The sequence below is a fragment of the Camelina sativa genome, chromosome 4 (genome assembly GCF_030686135.1).
Source record: "Camelina sativa cultivar CO46 ecotype springtype chromosome 4, ASM3068613v1".
Lineage (NCBI taxonomy): Eukaryota > Viridiplantae > Streptophyta > Magnoliopsida > Brassicales > Brassicaceae > Camelina > Camelina sativa.
The window spans coordinates 5,413,872-5,427,651 of NC_141883.1; the positions used below are offsets into that span (position 1 = coordinate 5,413,872).

The 13,780-nt window shown below is 29.5% G+C and overlaps 1 protein-coding gene across 5 annotated transcripts; it reads right to left on the reverse strand.

Annotated features, from left to right (window-relative positions):
* Positions 1-641: 641 nt before the first annotated feature.
* LOC104779898 (B3 domain-containing transcription factor FUS3-like) lies at positions 642-7,151 on the reverse strand. 5 transcript variants are annotated; one of them, XM_087509921.1, is made up of 7 exons: positions 6,852-7,151; positions 2,369-2,681; positions 2,091-2,180; positions 1,903-2,003; positions 1,427-1,473; positions 1,243-1,319; positions 642-1,137 (listed from the first exon to the last, which is right to left on the reverse strand). In XM_087509921.1, exons 2-7 carry the CDS (start codon positions 2,618-2,620, stop codon positions 769-771), a joined length of 936 nt encoding a protein of 311 aa, XP_087366047.1. In that variant the 5' UTR covers positions 2,621-2,681; positions 6,852-7,151; the 3' UTR covers positions 642-768. The 5 variants fall into 5 exon arrangements, with proteins under 5 accessions (XP_087366047.1, XP_087366048.1, XP_019100092.1 ...); XM_087509922.1 differs by lacking the exon at positions 6,852-7,151 and adding an exon at positions 3,371-3,692 and having other exon boundaries at positions 2,369-2,647; XM_019244547.2 differs by lacking the exon at positions 6,852-7,151 and adding an exon at positions 3,371-3,487.
* Positions 7,152-13,780: the final 6,629 nt, after the last annotated feature.

A 13,780-nucleotide genomic window follows, 5' to 3' on the forward strand; every position in this document is an offset into this window, starting at 1 on the left:
TATGAAGTTGTGCAAAATCACAAGCTATTTTAAGGATATGTGATTCAAGATTTATTTCTTTATGTTTTATGTAGTGTTGGTCACGCGTGTTCAAAATTTAACAAGGTTTCCCCCGGTTCCAGAAGATTAGTCTTTGGGCCTAGAAAGCTTTAAGGATCACTCCTGAATTATTTAAAAAAAAAAAAAAACAAATATGAAAGTTAATTATAACACTGCAAAATAGTGATAAAAATTTAAGTTTTAATGTATTATTTTGAACTGAAGCCCGTTTGAAAGTACGTAATTGTTTGAGTCGTGATCTTGCCTATACTAGATTAAGGGTATAGCTCCACCTCATGATGGAGTTTCTTTTTTGCGTGAACTCGTAGCTCTCTTGGTTTGAGGGTATAGCTCCACCTCATGATTTGGTTTCTTTAGAAAAAAAATATTTATAATAGTTATATATTTATGATGGTTATAATATTGTAAAATTAACAAAAACCATAAAAAGAAAGCTATATATATCTTCATATATATTATTTTTTTCTGTCGGGCAAGGATTAATATATTAAAGCGCCGACACAAAATTACATTTATTCATCAAAATACACACCTTCATGACTCCCATATTACAGTATATAGCTATATATGATCTTCATATAAACTATAATAATGTAAATATTTAAATACTTTTGAAGATATGAAAATGCATCTAATCCTTATACATATAAGGAGATAAGATATATGATCACCATTAAGAATTATCACGAGCCCCATCAATTGATCCCTCTAGTAGAAGTCATCGAGAGAGATATTCTCAACGGAGCCCAAACCCTCAAATGATCCGAAATCGGAGTAATAATTATTAGCAGTCGTCGTACTTCCACCCAAATAATCGAGTGGGGTGTCGTTGGAGGTCAAAGCCGTCGTGTCGTAGACAAAAGACGCTGTGTTTGTGGTGATATCATCGATGACGGGGTAATAGTACGAAGATTTGTTGTTGTTGCTGTTGCTGCTTTGGTGATTAAAGTCTTGGATGAGAAGATCATTAACCACGGTGTTTTCGATCTTCGTTAAGTTTGTGTAAACGTCGTCCTCTTCAACCATGGTTACGTCTTCTTCTCCTTCTTCTTCAGAAGCCTTTCTTGCTTGTATAACCTAAAATTAAAATAAATAAATAATACCGGGCATAACATGTTGTAACTCGTTTTGCAGTTAAAGTTTTGATACTTTTTTCATTTTTTTTAGTAGCGTGTAACGTACGTAATTGTTTGAGTCGAGATTTTGGTAAACCATGATGAAGTCACCTAGCTGCAAACCATGAGCGTTCACAAAGTCGCCTGGAAATACAACCGAGAGCGATCCAATATTTTAAAACAATCATGGATTCGATTGTTTATATTCGTGATTTAAGTATAAAAAAATCCTGGGTTATAAGTAAGTTTACCTGTGTTTTCAAGCACGTACATTCTGCTATTGTTGTTTGGCCAGTACCTAATGATCACAACATTAGGGGCAAGACTCAAACATCTAATTTCCTTTAAAGATCCCATTTATATTAGGTTGGTCTTATATGAAATGATGAACATATATACACACCATCATAGAGACAAACTGTAAGCTCCTAGCTATTAGTAAAGATAAATAGATTAAACAAACAAAAAGTTGTAAGATCTTAAGATCGACATGGATAAGTTAATACTTTCAAAATGATCGATCTACCAAGTATTCACTTATCCATATAGATCACCGTACCAGATCAAATACAGCATATGCTCCATTATAGATTCATACTAACCAAATTTGAAATGTTTTGCTAACCAAAATTTGTAACTGAATAGTTGATATAACTATATAACCTATGCTTTATTATCACCTAACAAATTAGGAGTAACTATATTGGTCATATATGAATTGAAGTACCTGTACTTGAAGGTCCAAACGTGACGACCGTCCAAATCTTCCATCCTTAGAGGAATCCCTTCCTTACATTCCAGTGCCGGCAAGTGAGCCTCCGCAGCTTTCTACATGGATCATCATTAGTTATCATTATGATCATCAGCATCTTCATCAACACTATCATGATGATTATATATATAATCAAAGATCACCTTGGGGAGTATCATACGGCGGAGGGAGCTGACGTCACTGTTCTTGAGTTCTTTTTGGAAGAGGAATCTTAGCTTTCCCGGGTCAATTTTCTGACATCATTACAAAACATACATTGAATCTTTTTAATAAAACCAATGAAACAGAAATATTACAAAACACTAAAATCTTTTTCTTATTTGGATTTTCACACAGATCTTATAAAAATAAAACTAAGAGTTTTGTTTTGTTTCGAATTAATAAAGTTTAAAGAAAAAAAAAAAAAGACTGATGAGCTTACACGTGCGGGGCGAGGAGTTGGCACGTGGGAGGAAAGAGGCATAAGAGGAGGAAAAGAGAGAAGCTTAAAGGAAGAAGAAGATCGTCTCTGTCTTGGCATCCTTCTCTTCTTCGAGTTAACACCAAGAAGAGGCACAGACGCCGATAACCCTTGATGATGATCATGACCCGAACCGGATCCAAGCCCATGATGATGATCAACACTTGCCATTAAAGGAGAGGCCTTGGTTTCCACATTTTCATTAGCCATCATTTTTCACTCTCAATTGGTTAACACTGCCTAGTAAAAAGGAAGTGTGGAAGGAAACAGTTATCTGTGTGAAGGGAAAAGGAACAAATGGTCGATCACTTTGGGTTTCAGTGATAGAGATAGAGAGAGAGAGAGAGGATAGAGAGAAGAGAGAAGAGAGAGAGAGTCTGTGTTTGTGTTGTGTTGTGTGTTGTGCAGATCGAAGCAGCCCTTAATATGGACGCTGGGCAATCAGAGATTTGGGTTTACCAAATTTTTTTTTTGATTTTTTTACTATTTATGGTAAGGAAGTGACATTTGTATAACCTACATTCATGAATCTAGGGTTTTCGAATAGTAGATTTTTCACAATCTTAAGAAGATTATAGATGATAGTAACGTAACGAGATCTAAAGGTCACTAAATTAATAAAAACACTCAACCATAGTTTAACAAGATAGGTTAGGTTAAAGATTTGGAACCAAGAGCAAAGGGACGAGTGGAAGGTGCATGGTGAACATGTGTTGCAAAAGTTCTGTTTCTCCCTTTTTTCCAGAATTCAATGGCGTCTTCTTCTCTCTCTCTCTTCTACCACATTAAACTCTCGTTTTTGTTAAAGTCAATTTACTCTCTCATTACTTACTGGTCAACATGTGATTTGTGCATACGCATAGATTCTACCACTTTTTTTAGGGGGAAAAGAAAATTTAAAGGCTTTTTTCCTTCTAAAAGAGTGAGGCAATACATGTTTTGCAAGAAAAGGATTCATTGTACCTTCGATTACTTGACTTAGGTTGAAATAGCTAATTTGTCTCATAGCTTCACTAGAATATCAAACTCCATACGAAATCGTTACTTGTGATTCTCAATTAGTAACGTACCCCCTAAAAGAAAAAAGAAAAACGCACGCCCTTAAACAGGATAAAATGAAAGGTGGTAGAGGAGGATCACAACATATTAATTAAAGTTCAAAAAGACAAGAAGATCTAAAAACATATTATAATCACATCATATAAAGCATTATAACGAAACATAAATTCCAATTTTGTAAAACTTGTACATCCAGTTATATATAACAATGTACGTAGATTGATACATTAATCAAACATATTATATGATGTGATTCTAATACAGTATGTTTTTTTCTTTTGTCTTTTTGAACTTTAATTAATATGTTGTGATCCTGCTCTTCCACCTTTCATTTTTTCCTGTTTAAGGGCGTACATTGTATATGTATGATGAATTTTATCTTACAACTATAATGGGTAGATTTTTCACACAAAAAAAGAACCCTATAATGGTAATTCATGATTTTTGAATGAAAGCTAGTCAAGCAATATTAACAACTAATGGTAAATTCATTTAACTTTATTTTTTAAAGTGCATAAAAAAAGGAGAGAAAGATTCACTCATTAGATTTAGAGAATGGTTTCCACTTGTCCATGCATTTTTTCATTAAAACACAAAAGACGTATAGTTAGTAAATCAAAAATATAATTTATTTTAAAATAAACGATCATTTTATTCTTCTTTAAAATATTAGTTCTATACAATTTAAAATAATGAAATTTCAACTCATAAGGCCCTAACTATTGATTATATATGTGTATATATATATATACTCAAAAATCTATCTTATTTAATTATATCAGAAGGTAATTAAGGCGTTACTAATTGAAATCTATATATATATATATATATCAACATATAAATTGAGATATTGAAAAGTTATGCACCAAGTTAAAAAACTACAGAACTGCTTTCTTAATTCGTACGTTAATCAATTATTCTATGAATAATGCGACATATAAATTGTACATGTTAGTAAAATAACAAAAATATAGATTGCTAATTTGATCATAGACTAATAATTTAGTCGGCCAAAAATATGTAAGAATATTTTTTGATTCTATACTTTTGGTATGGTGTTATATGAAGAAAGTTTGAGTGATTAAATACAGATTAGTTAAACTGGGCAAAAAAAAAGATTTTCTATATTAAGTTAAAAGAGATTACGACATGCCATTTGTCAATGTTTAAATGTTTCTATTTATGGACAAGTGGCATGTAATCTAATCTGTTCACACTTAATGATATCATCTTCTTCTTTTTTTTGTTCCTTACCCACTTTAATTTTTTTGTTTTTTTTTCTTGAAACTAAACATATATTAAATGTCTGTATTCTAGTTAATCGAAGCATAAACTATAGTAGTTCGTCGACCAATATACGTATGTTTCTAGATGTGGTACGTGATTCTTGTGTGTTAGTTACAATGACTCACTGAGAAGAAGATGCATAGACAAGTGGCAACGATTCTCTAAATTTACTGACAAAATTCTTCTCTTTTATTTTCTTACGCACTTAAATTAACTCAAAGATCAATTCTAATCATGAATTTAATTTGGCCAATATTTTTTTTGTACTAGCTTTATTCATGATTATGATACTGCCAAAATGAACACATAATCGCAATCAAATTCAAAAGAAAAATTAAATTATTTGCTAATTAATAGTATATGAAATAGTGGTATATATACAAATATACTTGACTACTATATACATGTGTCTTTGAAAAGAGAAGTATTATATTTATTTTTATATCATATATGCACATACTCATTAACATTCATAAGATGTTTATAACGATGATGAGAAGATTTTTTAAAAATTATAGATTAAGACCATAAAATGTAACAAATTACAAGATTATAACTTATATGTGCATGGATCTTATAAAAGTAGTGATTTACGACACACAAAAAAAAAAAAAAAAAAAAAAAACTCAATAGAATAGAATGAATCATTTTTTTTTGTTTTCCGCAGAATAGAATGAATCATAAAATTAGTAAACTGTAAAGGAATCTATTTGAGTACCTTAAATTGTACATCGTAATAAAAAAATATTAATCTGTTATAAGTAGTAAAGTAGAAAAGATCTCTAGACAACATCAAATTAATTATATCTATATTTTAAAATAGTATAAGTATACATTCGTTCATATATACTATTGTAAATTATTCAATTTACATAAAATAAATATAAAAATAGTTTTTTGAATATGCATTAAAAAATGCAATTAATTGATTTTTATGGATCTGAAAAACTAAAATTTTAATCTTTTACTTTCAAATTTATCTTTTAGAAAAGTTATGTAATATTACAAAAGAAATTTCTTGGACACCAAAACCAAACATAAATAGTTAGTGCATAAATAAATAGGAAATTTGTGCTTAGTGCATAAATAAATAGAAAACTTGTGGGTGTTTTAGTACTAAATTATATATATATATATATATATATATAAATCAAATTAGAGATAATTAATGAAATCTCTCACCGAATTAGTTAATTATTTTCTCACCAAAATCACGAACACATGTTATATAAAAATGTTGATAAAATAATATAGTTATAATTGTTGATATTTTCATTTTTTTCTAAATTTCTTCTAAAACTATGAATTTAGTATTTAATAACATTTTTAGTTCCAACAAAATTTCTGGTTTATTTTTCTTTAAGCTTTATATTGGATGATTTTTCTCTTGCATATATGTTGCTTGAAGATTTACCTTCGTCTTTAATCTTTAATGTTATTTATGTGTTATTTATATTGTTTTTCAAATATTAATTTCAACTATAATGTTATAGTATTATATTTTTAATTATATTGTACAGAATCTTATATGATATATTAAATTATACACAAGAGTTTCGAACACATACCTATTTCTTATATTTTTGAAAAAATATGCTTTCGTGTTTCTAAATGTTTCACTTATGTGTTCTCATTCCATGCATCCTAAGATCATTTATAAATTTATTATAAAATATGATCGGTTCTTATATATCATGTTTGAAATTTAAACCAATAATATAAAATACAAGTTCACTTCATATTCAGTTGGCTCAACCTTAACAAATTCATACCAAGAAAATAACCTATATGCCACAAAAGCATGCAAATTCAGAATCATATAAACATGGAATAACGTGTTATGATGTCATATTAGTTAACTGTTTCTTTTATTTAGGCATTTTCATCACCCATATATCATCAATTTTCAATCATGCAGTAAAGACTTACCTAATTAAAAGTAAAGAAAATTTTTTTACAAAGCATGCAAATTTCTAATATGAATTTCAAGAAATCAAGATCTCATACTAAGGAATATTTATTTATAAGTTCAAGATCCGTATGATTGTGAAAACTAAAATCTTTAATATATGCTTAAACTATTGAGAGTAGTAAAAACTTATCTGTATCATGTGATTCATAACCGATGATAGGAGTTTGAACTCTTGTTCTTCATATTTGCCGGTATGTCGCTTTTGACCGTATTTTGTAGGAGTTTCCATGATACACTTTCTTTGTCGGTGCCGATATGCTTCACATATCACTCGAAGGAATGCATTGATGAAAAAATCTCATATCTTCGTTAACTGAAAGGTGATTTTCAACCAAAAAAGACAACAATATTGTGATTTCTTATCGATTTGCTCTCCTTGATATAGTATACAACTTCCATAGGATTCTTTCGTTTCTTTTGCATTATAGCGAGATTATTCACATTTCTCACGCATATGATGCCTTTTATTTGATGAGTGTAGTTGCTTTTTTTGGACGCCTCTATCGATACTAAGCCACGCGGATAATTTGCAAAAACGTCCGTTAATAGTTTATATTTCTGTAAGTTTTTGTCGTCTTTACAATAAATATCATATCATATACTATTACAATTTTTTTTTCGGTTTCATAAACTTTTACTTTGGTTACCATTTTTGGTAATGGTATTAGAGACTAAATTTTATTTCATCTATCATTTTTAAAGTTTATGTTTTATGTTCCAACTTATAACTTTCGAATCTTGGCCATCCTCTTGGTAATTAGAATTAGTGTAAGATATGAGCCTTTCATTGTTATTTTCATAAACTGACTTCATAATAATCATCACATATAACCAATTATTTTGTTTAATTTGTATATGCTAGGCTCTTTCTTCGACCATAAGATTGTCATATAATCTATAACTCAAATGAATCTTTTATGTAAATGTCCACTTTTTCCATTTTGTACGATTTTTTAATGGAGATTTTGAACTTTAGACCTTAGTTTTCTAATATTTACAGTGTTATGGTTCATAAGTCAAGAATCCCTTACAACCTTTGATTTTAATTTTGGTTTATGTCTTAATTTTCCACTTAGAAGGAAAAGTTAATTAACTTAATTTGACAATGCATAGATCAAACATCATTGAATTTAAAAATGTTACTACAAAAAATTAATAATTAATCTCTCTGTTGGCTTCCAATTATTTGGTAGAAATGGCAACAAAAACAGTGCTACTCCATCTTCAAAATCGATTTCAATGGATTTTAATACACATGACTGTGTTGGGTTTTTGCAGAAATTTACCCAAGTTCACACTTTGATAGTCGATGATATACAAACCAACTAGTATACATACTTGAATTTGTTTTTATGCTATCAATATACACCACCATGATATGTTAGCCCTCACATTCACTCTCGTCTCGTGGATCCAGTCATTTTCTAATATTCAGCTCACTATTTTAAGATGTCTTAAATATTGCTTATTGGCTTTACTTATCACCAAGAGAGACTCTTAATTATGTCTTTCATCACTCACATAATATTGAAGTTATTTTCTAACAGACCAATAGTCCAAGCATATTGACTATAAATTTGTTACGAAAAAAATAACTGGGTAACATAGATATTCAATTAACATTATTTTTAGGACGAAGATATTATTTTAAGCTTCTCAATATGGAAAAAACACTACCCACATACTAATTTGTAAAGGACGAAGACATGATTTCCATGCAAAATCTATGAGGAGTTTTTTTTTTGGGACAAAGAAATTTAAGAGAAGTTTAGGAATGAGAAACAATTGATTTTACACTGAGTGGTAGGATTGGCGAAAACAATGCCTAAAGTAAGATGATGCAGGGTGTTAATGCGAATGAGACAATAATAAAGTGCAAAAAATAAACGAGACAAGAATTTTGTTAATAAGGTTTGGTTTTTCGTACTTCCTCGGACCACGTCAAGATTTTGATTCCATTAAAACAAGAAAGCAAATACAACCTAGTAAATCAAACACAATCCTCTTAATTCACTGCTCCGTTCTATTACATGAAACTTTAAGGATAAATCTCTACCCTTAACTGAACTCACATCGAGCCTAGATTTCAACCAAGATAGCCTAACTTTGGGCTAAACTCCCCCTGAGCCTAGACTTCAGATCTCCAACTCTCTGGAGCAACCTTCACACACACGTCACACTGACGAACAAAGAAGCTTGATCACACAAGCACCAAACCGTGAAACTAAGCTGCACACCAACAAAAAGCTCTCTAGGATTTTTATCCTTTATGTTTCAGCTCTTTTGCGTCTCTAAGACGTTCGCAACTCCTCCTTATATAGCCAACACAATTCCCTAATTATCATCATAGGCGAAGATTTCCAACTTTCATAAGAAAAAATCTTTTTCCTTTTTGCTATTTTCCTTTTCTTTGTAAAACTCCAATTCAATCAACCAATGAAATAGAAGTTTTCCTCTTCAATTCATCCTCAAACCGTCCTTCAACATTGCCTTCTCAAACCTTCTAGAAACTTCACATGCACACAAACTAACAACAATCCTTTATCACTTCTTGTGTCACACATACACTACTTCAGACAGACCAATACATCTTCACAGGAGTTAGAAACCTTTCATCTTAAAAGAAGAAAACAATTTGGAGAGATTGTTGAAGTTCATAACTCAAAAAAAAAAAAAGACTAGATTCAGAAGTTTCTTAGAACTAAAAAAAGAAGAGAAATGCTAGATTTCTATTTTTTAAGTGAAAAAACTCGAATATAAGTTATTCATAAATAAGAGATAACAAACTTCAAAACCCAAAAAATTGTGGACTTATGCCTAAACAGCAAGAGATTAGAGAGCATAATATGATAAATAAAATAAGGGGAAAATGATCGATTGAGAAATAACGAAAACAAAATCAGTCAGATGCTTCTATTTTGAAAATTAAAAAACGAACTTTTTTCGTAATCATGTTTTAAATATAATCATGTTTCTATTTATTTTATAGGATTAGTTGTAAATTTTAAATGTAATCACAAAATCTATTCTTTTCATTTGCTTTCTCGTTTGGAAATAATATTTGATTGATAAAGTAGTTTTTTCTTCTAATATACTCCCTCCGTTTCAAAATATAGGATGTTTTAAAGAAGTTTTTTGTTTCATAATATAGGATGCTTTCAAATTTCAATGCAACTTTTAGATTAGTTTAGTATTTTATATTATGCAGTATTTTTTTTGATTGGTTGAACTTGTTAAAAGTAAAGACTTCTTAATCAGCGTGCTTTGCTTAAAACATCCTATATTTTGAAACGGAGGGAGTATATCTTATTATATAAAGTTTGATGTCAAAATTACTAATTAACAAGATCGTGACATGTGTTAATTGTATCATTCAGATGTTGACACGTGTCAATTCTAAATTTATTAAAAAAAAATTTAAAAATATAAAAATTCAAAACCTACCATAAAAATATTTATATAAAAGTAAAATAGAAAAAATAAAACCTAATAAATCGAAATTCGAAATGATAATATTGTTTACTTATTTTAATTTTAAGTTGCCAATTTTACAAGAAAAATGATTACTTTTTTTTATAAGATAAATAAATGATTCTGAAAATTATACACTTAATAACTGTTTTTAAAAAATGTAAATAGATACTCACCTTTACAAAAAAAAAAGTTGTTGAAGTAGAAAAAAAGATTTACACATTAACAAGATCGTGACATGTGTCAATTGTATCATTCAGATGTTGACACGTGTTAATTCTAAATTTATTAAAAAATTTAAAAATAAAAATGTAAAAATTCAAAACCTACCGTTAAATTTTTTTATTTAAAAGTAAAATAGAGAAAAGAAAACCTAATAAATAGAAATTTGAAACTCGAAATTATAATATCGTTTACTTATTTTAATTTTAAGTTGCTAATTTTTCAAGAAAAATGATTACTTTTTTTATAAGATAAATAAATAATTGTGAAAATTATACAATTAATTACTGTTTAAAAAAAACTAAATACTCACCTTTACAAAAAGAAAAAGATTGTTGAAGTAGAAATAATAATAATAAATCGTCTCATATTTTTTTCACGAATCAAATAATTTATTCGTCTCATATTTTTTTTCACCAATCAAATAATTTATTCAAAAATATTGTTATTATAATATATATAAGATATGAGTATGTAAGATTAACATATGTGTTTTTGTAACTATAAAAATATTAAAGTAAAGAGATATATAATAGATTATTTAATGTGTTCATAAATAAAATTTGTTGGTTGTAGTAAAAACTAAAGAGTATATTTTACGAGCAAAATATTTTTGTGTGTACAAATACATTTTTAGTGGTAATATAGATAATATATTTGTAAATGGATATACATTAGTGTATTATAGCAGAAAAAGAACAACTATTTTCTATAATTAAAATTTTATCTTTTTTACTTTTATACATTGTTTTTACTTACGAAAATAATTAAATATATATATTTTTTGTTAAATTTCATTTTATTTTAATAACTTTGAACTCATCTACAACTATTTTCTTTAACTAGAAGTGTATCTATTTACATTTTTTTCAACCAAACGATAAATTAAAAGGAAATGCCTCGGTTAGTTGCCCAAGCCAGAGGGAAGGGGTTTACAAAAGAAACTTCAGAGATAAGCGAATGTGGAGCACATGCAAGATACTCTGCCTTCGTATTTGCCGCACACGGGATCCAGAAGATGAAGAATAGTTGGAAGGACTCAAACGAGTTAAACTCATCGAGCAGGTTGGAGAAAGACGGGCAATCTTGGATTGCACCATAGTGAGTAACTCAGCACAATCAGTCTCAAAATGTTGACAAGTGAGTGATTCCTACAGCACGTATCCGCTCCATGGCCCACAACAACTCTTCTAACTCCAAATGCAGGGGGAGAGGCTCCATCTTAGACACGAGGTGAAAAACATGGACATGCGAAGATGGAGATGGAGCTAACATGACTACCGTAAAAGAGAGCGCCTCTTCCCAGGCTAACTTATCGCCCAATGCCTTAGCAATTATATCATTTGCCTCAATCTATAAACCTTGAAAAACTTGTTTGTTTATGGATTTCCATATTGCCCATAAAATTCATGGTAATTGAAGAAGTTGATCAGGATCACCCTTTTGAGAGGCACCCTTCCAGAAAACAAAATCCAAATTCGATTACACCGACTCATATGTAAAACTCTCTGACGAGACTAGAGTCGGAGATAAATCCCAAACTTCACACGAGCAAGGACATTCAAAGAAAACATGATTAATTGTCTCAACCGCAGAGTCGCACCTTTTATATTAAATGTCACATTGGATACCTCGGTATATCTATTTACTTTTATAGATAGATTACTAAAATGTTTACTTTATATTCTTTTAAATTTAATTTTATTTAAAAAAATCTAAACCCGCACATTGGACAGGTCCTAAACTAATATATATATATATATATACAAAAAAAAAAAGGCAGTGAAATCTCAGTAGCCATGCTTTATAGTTCTCAGCAACATGTACTATTGAAAGAACAACATGTTTCAAAGGCAGGGAAATTCAATTAGTATGATCGACAAAAAGAGTAGAGAGGACCACCGAGAGAGACACATCAAAAGGGTTATGTTCCAAATTATATATGTACGTTGTGCTTGTTGTATATGCAAAACAAATAGTTTTTTTTTTATGTACCAAATAGGCAATCTTTAATAATGTTGTAGTACCATATTACATATAGAAGATGAGGCATGCTTTGGGCCTTCTTGGGCTTAGTCTTTGCTTTCATTTGAACTAGCTAAATTCTCATTAGAGAAAAAAGAGATGAGAAACAAAATCACTTTAATTTGAAGTTGGAAGTGATTTTGTTTTGTTCATCGGTTCGTTGAACTTGAAGCAAAGGCTACTACCACTACACGTCACACGATATGAAATATGTTCCTTTGGGTACACCATGGATACTGAGTTTATTAACCAGACAAACTTGCAATTACTTTGTAAGTTTTACTATTTCGCAAGATTAACGAAAAGTATAAGATTTCACTATATCATAAGTTTTTATTTTGTTTATTTTTTAAAATGGACTATTTCATAAGTTAATTATTTTAATTATGTTTTTCTTTTCTTAAAAGTGTTACCACCTTTGTATTCCACATTAGTCTTTTTTTTTCTCTCTCTCTCTCTTTTTGTAATTTACAATTTCAGGATTGTAAGCATTATAAGAAAAATAGATGTGTAAATTTGGTAGGAAGTAACAAATTCATAAAGTTATTTTGATTGGAAGAGATTTATTATTGTGTTTTATTTTTAAAATACATTTGTTTAATGTTAGTTTTAAAAAATTTAGTATTTTCTCTATTTGACTATAGTCTTCTAAGAGTCTTGTACTATCAAAATGAGTCATTAGAAAATCGACTGCTGAATTGAGATTCCAATCAATAGAGTGAAACCAGCAAATTACGGCTAGGTAATGATTTTTAGAAACTGCAATTATGGTTAATTGTGGGTAATAATGAAAATTTGACATAGGATTATATAAAGGTAAGAGAGAGAGAAAAATTAAGTGGTGGTCTTCACATGGCAGCCATTTTTAGAATATGATGAGATGCAAGAGAGGAGTGGACCTATCCACAAAAACAACAATGCGCATCCACCACTCTTCCCCTTTTATATCAATACATTCATTCTTGCATTAGCATATCATAAGGTTTTACAAAGAGAAAACACATGTCTTGACAGGATTATACATGTCCTAATTTCGCAATTAGATTTCCAATATTCACTGGACGATTTTAAGTTTTCTTATTACTAAAAAGCTTACCAATCACCCAATTGTTATTTTTTTTGTCTACTTCACAAGTTGTATGTTTATTTGCGGGTTGTGCAAATATAAGCTCAATGTCTATACATATTACATAGTTAAGATTATGAATACATGGTTAAGTGATTTAGGCTTGCACAATAATATTGAACTGATGGTTTCTCATGGTAAAAAAAGAAAATTTAGCTAACTTTTTTTTAATTAGATGTGATGTTTAAGTTCATATTTATATTTTGACAAA